General features: G+C 51.5%; 1 protein-coding gene across 4 annotated transcripts in view; it reads left to right on the top strand.

The window, feature by feature from the left end:
• The window catches only part of LOC139409594 (cytoplasmic FMR1-interacting protein 1 homolog), a 78,775-nt gene that overhangs the window by 39,952 nt on the left and 23,122 nt on the right, over positions 1–15,701 (top strand). For all 4 annotated transcript variants that reach the window (XM_071154992.1, XM_071154993.1, XM_071154994.1 and 1 more), the window contains 8 exons: positions 168–290; positions 512–637; positions 4,597–4,763; positions 4,843–4,990; positions 6,961–7,114; positions 8,554–8,710; positions 8,789–8,885; positions 9,619–9,695. In XM_071154992.1, the coding sequence (XP_071011093.1) occupies positions 168–290; positions 512–637; positions 4,597–4,763; positions 4,843–4,990; positions 6,961–7,114; positions 8,554–8,710; positions 8,789–8,885; positions 9,619–9,695 (1,049 nt within the window). The remainder of the gene's footprint in view (positions 1–167; positions 291–511; positions 638–4,596; positions 4,764–4,842; positions 4,991–6,960; positions 7,115–8,553; positions 8,711–8,788; positions 8,886–9,618; positions 9,696–15,701) is intronic.

The following is a 15,701-nucleotide window of genomic DNA, read 5'->3' as shown; positions in this document are numbered from 1 at the left end:
TTGTCCTAATAAAGGTGTCTCTCTCTAGGTGGTGACCAGAGTCTGTTATGTCCTAACAAAGATGTCTCTCTCTAGGTGGAGACCAGGGTCTGTTATGTCCTAATAAAGATGTCTCTCTAGGTGGAGACCAGGGTCTGTTATGTCCTAATAAAGATGTCTCTCTCTAGGTGGTGACGGGGTCCGGTCGTCAGGAGGCCCACAAGACAGACCATGAGTACAGGAAGCTGTTTGACCTGTCTCTGCAGGGGATGCAGCTACTGTCCCAGTGGAGCGCACACGTCATGGAAGTGGTGAGTGACCCCTGACCTCGGACCCATCCAGGGTTAAGGTTGGCACTAAAACAACACGACAGGACAGAATAAATGAACTGGGTTCATGCCGATTGATCTCACTAAAGCTATAATATAAAGCAGTGTCCTTGTAGTAAGCTGAAGATGTTTAAATACTTCATGTTATAAAAGCAGGTTTTCTAACACGGTGGTGATGATGATGATGACTCTTCTTCTTGCAGTACTCGTGGAAGCTGGTTCATCCAACAGATAAGTACTCGAACAAGGAGTGTCCTGACAACGCGGAGGAGTATGAACGAGCTACACGATACAACTACACAAGCGAGGAGAAGTTCTCCCTGGTAGAGGTCAGTCAGCCTAACCCCTCTTTAGCGAGGAGAAGTTCTCCCTGGTAGAGGTCAGTCAGCCTAACCCCTCTTTAGTGAGGAGAAGTTCTCCCTGGTAGAGGTCAGTCAGCCTAACCCCTCTTTAGTGAGGAGAAGTTCTCCCTGGTAGAGGTCAGTCAGCCTAACCCCTCTTTAGCGAGGAGAAGTTCTCCCTGGTAGAGGTCAGTCAGCCTAACCCCTCTTTAGTGAGGAGAAGTTCTCCCTGGTAGAGGTCAGTCAGCCTAACCCCTCTTTAGCGAGGAGAAGTTCTCCCTGGTAGAGGTCAGTCAGCCTAACCCCTCTTTAGTGAGGAGAAGTTCTCCCTGGTAGAGGTCAGTCAGCCTAACCCCTCTTTAGTGAGGAGAAGTTCTCCCTGGTAGAGGTCAGTCAGCCTAACCCCTCTTTAGCGAGGAGAAGTTCTCCCTGGTAGAGGTCAGTCAGCCTAACCCCTCTTTAGTGAGGAGAAGTTCTCCCTGGTAGAGGTCAGTCAGCCTAACCCCTCTTTAGTGAGGAGAAGTTCTCCCTGGTAGAGGTCAGTCAGCCTAACCCCTCTTTAGCGAGGAGAAGTTCTGTCTTTAGGCGTGTCTCTAACTAACCTGTGTGAGGTGTGTCTCTAACTAACCTGTCTCTAACTAACCTGTGTGAGGTGTGTCTCTAACTAACCTGTCTCTAGGTGTGTCTCTAACTAACCTGTGTGAGGCGTGTCTCTAACTAACCTGTGTGAGGTGTGTCTCTAACTAACCTGTCTCTAATTAACCTGTGTGAGGTGTCTCTAACTAACCTGTCTCTGACTAACCTGTCTCTAATGAACCTGTCTCTAACTAACCTGTCTCTAATTAACCTGTGTGAGGTGTGTCTCTAACTAACCTGTCTCTAACAAACCTGTCTCTAATTAACCTGTGTGAGGTGTGTCTCTGACTAACCTGTCTCTGACTAACCTGTCTCTAATTAACTTGTGTGAGGTGTCTCTGCCTAACCTGTCTCTAATTAACCTGTGTGATGTGTGTCTCTAACTAACCTGTCTCTGACTAACCTGTCTCTAATGAACCTGTCTCTAATGAACCTGTCTCTAACTTAACTGTCTCTAATTAACCTGTCTCTGGGTGTGTCTCTAATTAACCTGTCTCTGACTAACCTGTCTCTAATTAACCTGTCTCTAGGCGTGTCTCTAATTAACCTGTGTGAGGTGTCTCTAACTAACCCGTCTCTGACTAACCTGTCTCTAATGAACCTGTCTCTAGGTGTGTCTCTAATTAACCTGTCTCTAATTTACCTGTCTCTAATTTACCTGTGTGAGGTGTGTCTCTAACTAACCTGTCTCTAATTAACCTGTCTCTAATTAACCTGTGTGAGGTGTGTCTCTAACTAACCTGTGTGAGGTGTGTCTCTAACTAACCTGTGTGAGGTGTGTCTCTAACTAACCTGTGTGAGGTGTGTCTCTAACTAACCTGTGTGAGGTGTGTCTCTAATTAACCTGTGTGAGGTGTGTCTCTAATTAACCTGTGTGAGGTGTGTCTCTAACTAACCTGTGTGAGGTGTGTCTCTAATTAACCTGTGTGAGGTGTGTCTCTAACTAACCTGTGTGAGGTGTGTCTCTAATTAACCTGTGTGAGGTGTGTCTCTAATTAACCTGTCTCTAATTAACCTGTCTCTAATTTACCTGTGTGAGGTGTGTCTCTAACTAACCTGTCTCTAACTAACCTGTCTCTAATTAACCTGTGTGAGGTGTGTCTCTGACTAACCTGTCTCTGACTAACCTGTCTCTAATGAACCTGTCTCTAACAAACCTGTCTCTAATTAACCTGTGTGAGGTGTGTCTCTGACTAACCTGTCTCTGACTAACCTGTCTCTAATGAACCTGTGTGAGGTGTGTCTCTAACTAACCTGTCTCTAACTAACCTGTCTCTAATTAACCTGTGTGAGGTGTGTCTCTAACTAACCTGTCTCTGACTAACCTGTCTCTAATGAACCTGTCTCTAACAAACCTGTCTCTAATTAACCTGTGTGAGGTGTGTCTCTGACTAACCTGTCTCTGACTAACCTGTCTCTAATGAACCTGTGTGAGGTGTGTCTCTAACTAACCTGTCTCTAACTAACCTGTCTCTAATTAACCTGTGTGAGGTGTGTCTCTAACTAACCTGTCTCTAACAAACCTGTCTCTAATTAACCTGTGTGAGGTGTGTCTCTGACTAACCTGTCTCTAACAAACCTGTCTCTAATTAACCTGTGTGAGGTGTGTCTCTAACAAACCTGTCTCTAATTAACCTGTGTGAGGTGTGTCTCTGACTAACCTGTCTCTGACTATCCTGTCTCTAATTAACCTGTGTGAGGTGTGTCTCTGACTAACCTGTCTCTAATTAACATGTGTGAGGTGTGTCTCTAACTAACCTGTCTCTAACTTACCTGTCTCTAATTAACCTGTCTCTGGGTGTGTCTCTAATTAACCTGTCTCTAGGCGTGTCTCTAATTAACCTGTGTGAGGTGTGTCTCTAACTAACCCGTCTCTGACTAACCTGTCTCTAATTAACCTGTCTCTTGGCGTGTCTCTAATTAACCTGTGTGAGGTGTCTCTAATTAACCTGTCTCTAGGTGTGTCTCTAATTAAACATGTCTCTAATTTACTTGTTCGAGGTGTCTCTAATTAACCTGTCTCTAATTTACCTGTGTGAGGTGTCTCTAACTTACCTGTCTCTAATTAACCTGTCTCTGAGGTGTCTCTAACTAACCTGTCTCTAATTAACCTGTCTTTAGGTGTGTCTCTAATTAACCTGTCTCTAGGTGTGTCTCTAACTAACCTGTCTCTAGGTGTGTCTCTAACTAACCTGTCTCTAGCTAACCTGTCTCTAATTAACCTGTTTCTAATTAACCTGTCTCTAGGTCTGTCTCTAATGAACCTGTGTGAGGTGTGTCTCTAACTAACCTGTCTCTAATTAACCTGTCTTTAGGTGTGTCTCTAATTAACCTGTCTCTAGGTGTGTCTCTAATTAACCTGTCTCTAGGTGTGTCTCTAATTAACCTGTCTTTAGGTGTGTCTCTAATTAACCTGTCTCTAGGTGTGTCTCTAATTAACCTGTCTCTAGGTGTGTCTCTAATTAACCTGTCTTTAGGTGTGTCTCTAATTAACCTGTTTCTAATTAACCTGTCTCTAGGTCTGTCTCTAACTAACCTGTCTCTAGGTGTATTAGAGACTAACTAACCTGTCTCTAGGTGTGTTAGACCAACTAACCTGTCTCTAGGTGTGTCTCTAACTAACCTGTCTCTAATTAACCTGTCTTTAGGTGTGTCTCTAACTAACCTGTCTCTAATTAACCTGTCTCTAGGTGTGTCTCTAACTAACCTGTCTCTAATTAACCTGTCTCTAGGTGTGTCTCTAACTAACCTGTCTCTAATTAACCTGTCTCTAGGTGTGTCTCTAACTAACCTGTCTCTAATTAACCTGTCTCTAGGTGTGTCTCTAACTAACCTGTCTCTAATTAACCTGTCTCTAGGTGTGTCTCTAACTAACCTGTCTCTAATTAACCTGTCTCTAGGTGTGTCTCTAACTAACCTGTCTCTAATTAACCTGTCTCTAGGTGTGTCTCTAACTAACCTGTCTCTAATTAACCTGTCTCTAGGTGTGTCTCTAACTAACCTGTCTCTAATTAACCTGTCTCTAGGTGTGTCTCTAACTAACCTGTCTCTAATTAACCTGTCTCTAGGTGTGTCTCTAACTAACCTGTCTCTAATTAACCTGTCTCTAGGTGTGTCTCTAACTAACCTGTCTCTAATTAACCTGTCTTTAGGTGTGTCTCTAACTAACCTGTCTCTAATTAACCTGTTTCTAATTAACCTGTCTCTAGGTGTGTCTCTAACTAACCTGTCTCTAGGTGTATTAGAGACTAACTAACCTGTCTCTAGGTATGTTAGAGACTAACTAACCGTGAGGTGGTCCTTCCCTCCAGGTGATGGCCATGATAAAGGGTTTACAGGTCCTGATGGGTCGTATGGAGTCGGTGTTTAACCACGCTATCCGCCACACCATCTACTCGGCCCTGCAGGACTTCGCCCAGCTCACCCTGAGAGACCCGCTACGGCAGGCCATCAAGAAGAAGAAGAACGTGGTGCAGAGGTACTACGGAGCGCAACACACACACACACACACACGCTCAGTCACTCTGATGTACTGATCAACATGTTTCTCTCCCCAGTGTCCTGCAGGCCATCAGGAAGACCATCTGTGATTGGGAGGCAGGACATGAGCCCCACAATGACCCTGCCCTGCGAGGAGAGAAAGACCCCAAGGGAGGCTTTGACATCAAGGTTCCTCGCCGCGCCGTCGGCCCTTCCAGCACACAGGTCTGTCTGAGCCCTCTCTCTCAGCACCCTCGGTCTCTCCCCCTCTCTCTCAGCACCCTCGGTCTCTCCCCCTCTCTCTCAGCACCCTCGGTCTCTCCCCCTCTCTCTCAGCACCCTCGGTCTCTCCCCCTCTCTCTCAGCACCCTCGGTCTCTCTCTCTCAGCACCCTCGGTCTCTCTCTCTCAGCACCATCGGTCTCTCTCTCTCAGCACCCTCGGTCTCTCTCTCTCACAGCACCCTCGGTGTCTCTCTCTCGGCACCCCCGGTCTCTCTCTCAGCACCCTCGGTCTCTCTCCCTCTCTCTCAGCACCCTCGGTCTCTCTCCCTCTCTCTCAGCACCATCGGTCTCTCTCTCTCAGCACCATCGGTCTCTCTCTCTCAGCACCCTCGGTCTCTCTCTCTCACAGCACCCTCGGTGTCTCTCTCACAGCACCCTCGGTGTCTCTCTCTCAGCACCCTCGGTGTCTCTCTCTCTCAGCACCCTCGGTGTCTCTCTCTCTCAGCACCCTCGGTGTCTCTCTCTCTCAGCACCCTTGGTGTCTCTCTCTCTCAGCACCCTTGGTGTCTCTCTCTCTCAGCACCCTCGGTCTCTCTCTCAGCACCCTCGGTCTCTCTCTCAGCACCCTCGGTCTCTCTTTCTCTCTCTCAGCACCCTCGGTCTCTCTTTCTCTCTCTCAGCACCCTCGGTCTCTCTTTCTCTCTCTCAGCACCCTCGGTCTCTCTCTCAGCACCCTCGGTCTCTCTCTCTCTCTCAGCACCCTCGGTCTCTCTCTCTCTCTCAGCACCCTCGGTGTCTCTCTCTCTCTCTCAGCACCCTCGGTGTCTCTCTCTCTCTCAGCACCCTCGGTGTCTCTCTCTCTCTCTCAGCACCCTCGGTGTCTCTCTCTCTCTCTCAGCACCCTCGGTGTCTCTCTCTCTCTCTCAGCACCCTCGGTGTCTCTCTCTCTCTCAGCACCCTCGGTGTCTCTCTCTCTCTCAGCACCCTCGGTGTCTCTCTCTCTCTCTCAGCACCCTCGGTGTCTCGCTCTCTCTCTCAGCACCCTCGGTGTCTCTCTCTCTCTCAGCACCCTCGGTGTCTCTCTCTCTCTCAGCACCCTCGGTGTCTCTCTCTCTCTCAGCACCCTCGGTGTGTCTCTCTCTCTCTCAGCACCCTCGGTGTGTCTCTCTCTCTCTCTCAGCACCCTCGGTGTGTCTCTCTCTCTCTCTCAGCACCCTCGGTGTGTCTCTCTCTCTCTCAGCACCCTCGGTGTGTCTCTCTCTCTCTCAGCACCCTCGGTGTGTCTCTCTCTCTCTCAGCACCCTCGGTGTGTCTCTCTCTCTCAGCACCCTCGGTGTGTCTCTCTCTCTCAGCACCCTCGGTGTGTCTCTCTCTCTCAGCACCCTCGGTGTCTCTCTCTCTCTCAGCACCCTCGGTGTCTCTCTCTCTCTCAGCACCCTCGGTCTCTCCCCCTCACTCTCAGCACCCTCGGTCTCTCTCTATCAGCACCCCCGGTCTCTCTCTCTCAGCACCCCCGGACTCTCTCTCTCTCTCTCAGCACCCTCGGTCTCTCTCTCTCTCTCAGCACCCTCGGTCTCAGCACATGGTTTCAGGATGGATCTTAGTAGTGAGACACCACATGGTTTCAGGATGGATCTTAGTAGTGAGACACACAACATGGTTTCAGGATGGATCTTAGTAGTGAGACACCACATGGTTTCAGGATGGATCTTAGTAGTGAGACACCACATGGTTTCAGGATGGATCTTAGTAGTGAGACACCACATGGTTTCAGGATGGATCTTAGTAGTGAGACACCACATGGTTTCAGGATGGATCTTAGTAGTGAGACACCACATGGTTTCAGGATGGATCTTAGTAGTGAGACACACAACATGGTTTCAGGATGGATCTTAGTAGTGAGACACAACTGGGCTTTTCGTTTAATGTCCTCTTCTCCTGCTCTTCCTCTCCTCCTCCTCCTCCTCTGTAGCTGTACATGGTTCGTACCATGCTGGAGTCTCTGATAGCTGATAAGAGTGGTTCTAAGAAGACTCTCCGCAGCAGTCTGGAGGGACCCACCATCATGGACATGGAGAAGTTCCACAGAGAGTCCTTCTTCTATACTCACCTGCTCAACTTCAGCGGTAGGGAGTTTACAGAACCATCCTGCTCTGTCTCTCCCTGTTCCCTCTCTCTCTAACCCTCCGTCTGTCCCCCCCTAACCCTCCGTCTGTCTCCCCCTAACCCTCCGTCTGTCCCCCCCCTAACCCTGTCCTCCTTCTATACTCACCTGCTCAACTTCAGCGGTAAGGAGTTTACAGAACCATCCTGCTCTGTCTCTCCCTGTTCCCTCTCTCTCTAACCCTCCGTCTGTCCCCCCCTAACCCTCCGTCTGTCCCCCCCTAACCCTCCGTCTGTCCCCCCCCTAACCCTGTCCTCCTTCTATACTCACCTGCTCAACTTCAGCGGTAAGGAGTTTACAGAACCATCCTGCTCTGTCTCTCCCTGTTCCCTCTCTACCTCTAACCCTCCGTCTGTCCCCCCCTAACCCTCCGTCTGTCCCCCCCCTAACCCTGTCCTTCTTCTATACTCACCTGCTCAACTTCAGCGGTAAGGAGTTTACAGAACCATCCTGCTCTGTCTCTCCCTGTTCCCTCTCTACCTCTAACCCTCCGTCTGTCCCCCCCCAACCCTCCGTCTGTCCCCCCCTAACCCTCCGTCTGTCCCCCCCTAACCCTGTCCTTCTTCTATACTCACCTGCTCAACTTCAGCGGTAAGGAGTTTACAGAACCATCCTGCTCTGTCTCTCCCTGTTCCGTCTCTACCTCTAACCCTCCGTCTGTCCCCCCCTAACCCTCCGTCTGTCCCCCCCTAACCCTGTCCTCCTTCTATACTCACCTGCTCAACTTCAGCGGTAAGGAGTTTACAGAACCATCCTGCTCTGTCTCTCCCTGTTCCCTCTCTACCCCTAACCCTCCGTCTGTCCCCCCCCTAACCCTCCGTCTGTCCCCCCCTAACCCTCCGTCTGTCCCCCCCTAACCCTCCGTCTGTCCCCCCCCTAACCCTGTCCTTCTTCTATACTCACCTGCTCAACTTCAGCGGTAAGGAGTTTACAGAACCATCCTGCTCTGTCTCTCCCTGTTCCCTCTCTACCTCTAACCCTCCGTCTTTCCCCCCTCTAACCCTCCCTCTGTCCCCTCTCTAACCCTCCCTCTGTCCCCTCTCTAACCCTCCCTCTGTCCCCTCTCTAACCCTCCCTCTGTCCCCTCTCTAACCCTCCCTCTGTCCCCTCTCTAACCCTCCCTCTGTCCCCTCTCTAACCCTCCCTCTGTCCCCTCTCTAACCCTCCCTCTGTCCCCTCTCTAACCCTCCCTCTGTCCCCTCTCTAACCCTCCCTCTGTCCCCTCCCTAACCCTCCCTCTGTCCCCTCCCTAACCCTCCGTCTGTCCCCTCTCTAACCCCCTGTCCCCTCTCTAACCCTCTGTCCCCCCTCTAACCCTCCCTCTGTCCCCTCTCTAACCCTCGGTCCCCTCTCTAACCCTCCCTCTGTCCCCTCTCTAACCCTTTGTCCCCTCCCTAACAGAGACCCTACAGCAGTGCTGTGACCTGTCTCAGCTGTGGTTCAGAGAGTTCTTCCTGGAGCTGACCATGGGTCGCAGGATCCAGTTCCCCATCGAGATGTCCATGCCCTGGATCCTCACAGACCACATTCTGGAGACCAAGGAGGCCTCTATGATGGAGTAAGGAGGAGACACACACACACACACACAGTCGTGTCTTCCATCCAGAGCCAGTCTCATGAAGTGTCTGTCCCCCAGGTATGTGCTGTATCCTCTGGACCTCTATAATGACAGTGCCCACTATGCCCTGACCAAGTTCAAGAAGCAGTTCCTCTATGATGAGATAGAAGCAGAGGTATGTAGTTCACCATTAGACTAGTCATCACTACAGCAGAGGTATGTAGTTCACCATTAGACTAGTCATCACTACAGCAGAGGTAAGTAGTTCACCATTAGACTAGTCATCACTACAGCAGAGGTAACTAGTTCACCATTAGACTAGTCATCACTACAGCAGAGGTAACTAGTTCACCATTAGACTAGTCATCACTACAGCAGAGGTAACTAGTTCACCATTAGACTAGTCATCACTACAGCAGAGGTAACTAGTTCACCATTAGACTAGTCATCACTACAGCAGAGGTAACTAGTTCACCATTAGACTAGTCATCACTACAGCAGAGGTAACTAGTTCACCATTAGACTAGTCATCACTACAGCAGAGGTAACTAGTTCACCATTAGACTAGTCATCACTACAGCAGAGGTAACTAGTTCACCATTAGACTAGTCATCACTACAGCAGAGGTAACTAGTTCACCATTAGACTAGTCATCACTACAGCAGAGGTAACTAGTTCACCATTAGACTAGTCATCACTACAGCAGAGGTAACTAGTTCACCATTAGACTAGTCATCACTACAGCAGAGGTAACTAGTTCACCATTAGACTAGTCATCACTAAATGACATCCTCTTCAGGTCAACCTGTATTAATCTGTAACTAACCTAAATGATACCCTCTTACCTCAGGTCAACCTGTGTTTTGATGATGACTGATACTATACTTCCTATATGACATCCTCTGCAGGTCAACCTGTGTTTTGATCAGTTTGTCTACAAGCTGGCTGATCAGATATTTGCCTACTACAAGATTCTAGCTGGAAGGTACGTTAAACTTCTGAATCAATACTGTTCAATAACTGAAATACGGGTGGGGTGGGGTGGGGCGGGGCGGGGGCGGGGCGGGTGGGGGCGGGGGTTGGGCGGGGGCGGGCGGGGTGGGGTGGGTGCGGGGTTGGGCGGGCGGGGTGGCGCAATGGGACGACATGTTTTCCTTTTGCTCCTGCAATATTCTTAAAGTTTAAGTTTATTTGAATTTAGCAATAAAACTATTTATTTTCAAAAAATTAGTTTGGGGATCCCTGTCTGTAGTAGGCAAGACTACCCTGCTTTCAAATGTCAGCATGTCATGAAACAAAAAGCCAAAAATAGGACTGAGAAAACCCGGCCTACAAGACTGTTTCATCACCGTCCTCTCCTAAGCCTGTAAACCCGGAGGTACGCGCTCTGTATCACTCAAACAGAGTTGCACACCGTGACGATTACAGCACTGGAGACCTCCGCTACCAGTGTCTCTGACCTGACTACCAGTATCTCTGACCTGACTACCGGTATCTCTGACCTGACTACCGGTATCTCCGACCTGACTACCGGTATCTCTGACCTGACTACCGGTATCTCTGACCTGACTACCGGTATCTCTGACCTGACTACCGGTGTCTCTGACCTGACTACCGGTGTCTCTGACCTGACTAGCGGTGTCTCTGACCTGACTAGCGGTGTCTCTGACCTGACTAGCGGTGTCTCTGACCTGACTAGCGGTGTCTCTGACCTGACTAGCGGTGTCTCTGACCTGACTAGCGGTGAATTTGTTCTTAACTGACTAAAATGAGAAAATAACACAGAACGTTACTTTAAAGGGCTGGGGGTTTGGGTTTAACACTGCACTCTCAGACTGTTTTCTTCTCACAGTCTATCTAGACCTGTACCTTGTTTGGGGAGGTGTTGTCTGAGGGGGGAGGTTGAATTGTTTAGTTGTCATTATGTATTTTCAGTTGATTTTACCCTGGTGTTACCCTGGTGTTACCCTGGTGTTACCCTGGTATTATCCTGCCTGGTATTACCCTGGTGTTACCCTGGTGTTACCCTGCCTGGTGTTACCCTGCCTGGTGTTATCCTGGTGCTACCCTGCCTGGTGTTATCCTGGTGTTACCCTGCCTGGTGTTATCCTGGTGTTACCCTGCCTGGTGTTATCCTGGTGTTACCCTGCCTGGTGTTATCCTGGTGTTACCCTGCCTGGTGTTATCCTGGTGTTACCCTGCCTGGTGTTATCCTGGTGTTACCCTGCCTGGTGTTACCCTGGTGTTACCCTGCCTGGTGTTACCCTGGTGTTATCCTGCCTGGTGTTACCCTGGTGTTATCCTGGTAGTATCCTGCCTGGTGTTATCCTGCCTGGTGTTATCCTGCCTGGTGTTATCCTGCCTGGTGTTACCCTGGTGTTACCCATCCTGGTGTTACCCATCCTGGTGTTACCCTGCCTGGTGTTACCCTGCCTGGTGTTACCCTGGTGTTACCCTGGTAGTATCCTGCCTGGTGTTACCCTGGTGTTACCCTGCCTGGTGTTACCCTGGTGTTACCCTGCCTGGTGTTACCCTGCCTGGTGTTATCCTGCCTGGTGTTATCCTGCCTGGTGTTATCCTGCCTGGTGTTATCCTGCCTGGTGTTACCCTGCCTGGTGTTACCCTGGTGTTACCCTGGTGTTACCCTGCCTGGTGTTACCCTGCCTGGTGTTATCCTGCCTGGTGTTACCCTGCCTGGTGTTACCCTGCCTGGTGTTACCCTGCCTGGTGTTACCCTGCCTGGTGTTACCCTGGTGTTACCCTGGTGTTACCCTGGTGTTAACCTGGTGTTACCCTGCCTGGTGTTACCCTGGTGTTACCCTGGTAGTATCCTGCCTGGTGTTACCCTGGTGTTACCCTGCCTGGTGTTACCCTGGTGTTACCCTGCCTGGTGTTACCCTGCCTGGTGTTACCCTGCCTGGTGTTATCCTGCCTGGTGTTACCCTGCCTGGTGTTACCCTGGTGTTACCCTGCCTGGTGTTACCCTGGTGTTACCCTGCCTGGTGTTATCCTGGTGTTACTCTGCCTGGTGTTACCCTGCCTGGTGTTACCCTGGTGTTACCCAGCCTGGTGTTATCCTGGTGTTACCCTGCCTGGTGTTATCCTGGTGTTACCATGGTGTTATCCTGCCTGGTGTTACCCTGGTGTTACCCTGCCTGGTGTTACCCTGGTGTTACCCTGGTGTTACCCTGCCTGGTGTTACCCTGGTGTTACCCTGCCTGGTGTTACCCTGGTGTTACCCTGCCTGGTGTTACCCTGGTGTTACCCTGCCTGGTGTTATCCTGCCTGGTGTTACCCTGGTGTTATCCTGCCTGGTGTTACCCTGCTGTTACCCTGCCTGGTGTTATCCTGGTGTTACCCTGCCTGGTGTTATCCTGGTGTTACCCTGCCTGGTGTTACCCTGGTGTTACCCTGGTGTTACCCTGCCTGGTGTTACCCTGGTGTTACCCTGCCTGGTGTTACCCTGCCTGGTGTTATCCTGCCTGGTGTTACCCTGCCTGGTGTTACCCTGGTAGTATCCTGCCTGGTGTTACCCTGGTGTTACCCTGCCTGGTGTTACCCTGGTGTTACCCTGCCTGGTGTTACCCTGCCTGGTGTTATCCTGCCTGGTGTTACCCTGCCTGGTGTTACCCTGCCTGGTGTTATCCTGCCTGGTGTTATCCTGCCTGGTGTTATCCTGCCTGGTGTTACCCTGCCTGGTGTTACCCTGGTGTTAACCTGGTGTTACCCTGCCTGGTGTTACCCTGGTGTTACCCTGGTAGTATCCTGCCTGGTGTTACCCTGGTGTTACCCTGCCTGGTGTTACCCTGGTGTTACCCTGCCTGGTGTTACCCTGGTGTTACCCTGCCTGGTGTTACCCTGGTGTTACCCTGCCTGGTGTTACCCTGGTGTTACCCTGCCTGGTGTTACCCTGCCTGGTGTTATCCTGGTGTTACTCTGCCTGGTGTTACCCTGCCTGGTGTTACCCTGGTGTTACCCAGCCTGGTGTTATCCTGGTGTTACCCTGCCTGGTGTTACCATGGTGTTACCATGGTGTTATCCTGCCTGGTGTTACCCTGGTGTTACCCTGCCTGGTGTTACCCTGGTGTTACCCTGGTGTTACCCTGCCTGGTGTTACCCTGGTGTTACCCTGCCTGGTGTTACCCTGGTGTTACCCTGCCTGGTGTTACCCTGGTGTTATCCTGCCTGGTGTTACCCTGGTGTTATCCTGCCTGGTGTTACCCTGCTGTTACCCTGCCTGGTGTTATCCTGGTGTTACCCTGCCTGGTGTTATCCTGGTGTTACCCTGCCTGGTGTTACCCTGGTGTTACCCTGCCTGGTGTTACCCTGGTGTTATCCTGCCTGGTGTTACCCTGGTGTTACCCTGCCTGGTGTTACCCTGGTGTTACCCTGCCTGGTGTTACCCTGCCTGGTGTTACCCTGCCTGGTGTTACCCTGCCTGGTGTTACCCTGGTGTTACCCTGCCTGGTGTTACCCTGCCTGGTGTTACCCTGGTGTTATCCTGCCTGGTGTTACCCTGGTGTTATCCTGCCTGGTGTTACCCTGGTGTTATCCTGCCTGGTGTTTCCCCGCTGTTATCCTGCCTGGTGTTATCCTGGTGTTACCCTGCCTGGTGTTACCCTGCCTGGTGTTACCCTGGTGTTACCCTGCCTGGTGTTACCCTGGTGTTACCCTGCCTGGTGTTACCCTGGTGTTATCCTGCCTGGTGTTACCCTGCCTGGTGTTATCCTGGTGTTACCCTGCCTGGTGTTACCCTGCCTGGTGTTACCCTGCCTGGTGTTACCCTGCCTGGTGTTACCCTGGTGTTATCCTGCCTGGTGTTACCCTGGTGTTATCCTGGTGTTACCCTGCCTGGTGTTACACTGCCTGGTGTTACCCTGCCTGGTGTTACCCTGCTTGGTGTTACCCTGCCTGGTGTTACCCTGCCTGGTGTTACCCTGCCTGGTGTTACCCTGGTGTTATCCTGGTGTTACCCTGCCTGGTGTTACCCTGCCTGGTGTTACCCTGCCTGGTGTTACCCTGCCTGGTGTTACCCTGCCTGGTGTTACCCTGCCTGGTGTTACCCTGCCTGGTGTTACCCTGGTGTTATCCTGGTGTTACCCTGCCTGGTGTTATCCTGGTGTTACCCTGCCTGGTGTTATCCTGGTGTTACCCTGGTGTTATCCTGGCGTTATCCTGCCTGGTGTTATCCTGGCGTTACCCTGCCTGGTGTTATCCTGGCGTTACCCTGCCTGGTGTTATCCTGGCGTTACCCTGCCTGGTGTTATCCTGGTGTTACCCTGCCTGGTGTTATCCTGGTGTTACCCTGCCTGGTGTTATCCTGGTGTTACCCTGCCTGGTGTTACCCTGCCTGGTGTTACCCTGCCTGGTGTTACCCTGCCTGGTGTTACCCTGGTGTTATCCTGGTGTTAACCTGGTAGTATCCTGCCTGGTGTTACCCTGGTGTTACCCTGCCTGGTGTTACCCTGCCTGGTGTTACCCTGCCTGGTGTTACCCTGCCTGGTGTTACCCAGCCTGATGTTATCCTGGTGTTACCATGGTGTTACCCTGCCTGGTGTTACCCTGGTGTTACCCTGCCTGGTGTTACCCTGGTGTTACCCTGCCTGGTGTTACCCTGCCTGGTGTTACCCTGCCTGGTGTTACCCTGCCTGGTGTTACCCTGCCTGGTGTTATCCTTGTGTTGAACCTGCCTGGTGTTACCCTGGTGTTACCCTGCCTGGTGTTACCCTGGTGTTACCCTGCCTGGTGTTACCCTGGTGTTACCCTGCCTGGTGTTACCCTGGTGTTATCCTGCCTGGTGTTACCCTGCCTGGTGTTATCCTGGTGTTACCCTGCCTGGTGTTACCCTGCCTGGTGTTACCCTGCCTGGTGTTACCCTGCCTGGTGTTACCCTGCCTGGTGTTACCCTGCCTGGTGTTACCCTGCCTGGTGTTATCCTGGTGTTACCCTGCCTGGTGTTACCCTGGTAGTATCCTGCCTGGTGTTACCCTGGTGTTATCCTGCCTGGTGTTACCCTGCCTGGTGTTACCCTGCCTGGTGTTACCCTGCCTGGTGTTACCCTGCCTGGTGTTATCCTGGTGTTACCCTGCCTGGTGTTATCCTGGTGTTACCCTGCCTGGTGTTATCCTGGTGTTACCCTGCCTGGTGTTACCCTGGTAGTATCCTGGTGTTACCCTGGTGTTACCCTGCCTGGTGTTATACTGGTGTTACCCTGCCTGGTGTTATCCTGGTGTTACCCTGCCTGGTGTTATCCTGGTGTTAGCCTGCCTGGTGTTATCCTGGTGTTAGCCTGCCTGGTGTTATCCTGGTGTTACCCTGCCTGGTGTTACCCTGGTGTTACCCTGCCTGGTGTTACCCTGCCTGGTGTTACCCTGCCTGGTGTTACCCTGCCTGGTGTTACCCTGCCTGGTGTTACCCTGGTGTTATCCTGCCTGGTGTTACCCTGGTGTTATCCTGGTGTTACCCTGCCTGGTGTTACCCTGCCTGGTGTTACCCTGCCTGGTGTTACCCTGCCTGGTGTTACCCTGCCTGGTGTTACCCTGCCTGGTGTTACCCTGGTGTTATCCTGGTGTTACCCTGCCTGGTGTTACCCTGCCTGGTGTTACCCTGGTGTTATCCTGGTGTTACCCTGCCTGGTGTAATCCTGGCGTTATCCTGCCTGGTGTTATCCTGGTGTTACCCTGCCTGGTGTTATCCTGGTGTTACCCTGCCTGGTGTTACCCTGGTGTTATCCTGCCTGGTGTTACCCTGGTGTTATCCTGGCGTTACCCTGCCTGGTGTTATCCTGGTGTTACCCTGCCTGGTGTTATCCTGGTGTTACCCTGCCTGGTGTTATCCTGGTGTTACCCTGCCTGGTGTTTTCCTGGTGTTACCCTGCCTGGTGTTATCCTGGTGTTACCCTGCCTGGTGTTATCCTGGTGTTACCCTGCCTGGTGTTACCCTGGTGTTTTCCTGGTGTTACCCTGGTAGTATCCTGCCTGGTGTTACCCTG

This window comes from Oncorhynchus clarkii, chromosome 5, assembly GCF_045791955.1.
Source record: "Oncorhynchus clarkii lewisi isolate Uvic-CL-2024 chromosome 5, UVic_Ocla_1.0, whole genome shotgun sequence".
In the NCBI taxonomy this organism is placed as follows: Eukaryota; Metazoa; Chordata; class Actinopteri; order Salmoniformes; family Salmonidae; genus Oncorhynchus; species Oncorhynchus clarkii.
This window is presented reverse-complemented; position numbering and strand designations above follow the sequence as displayed.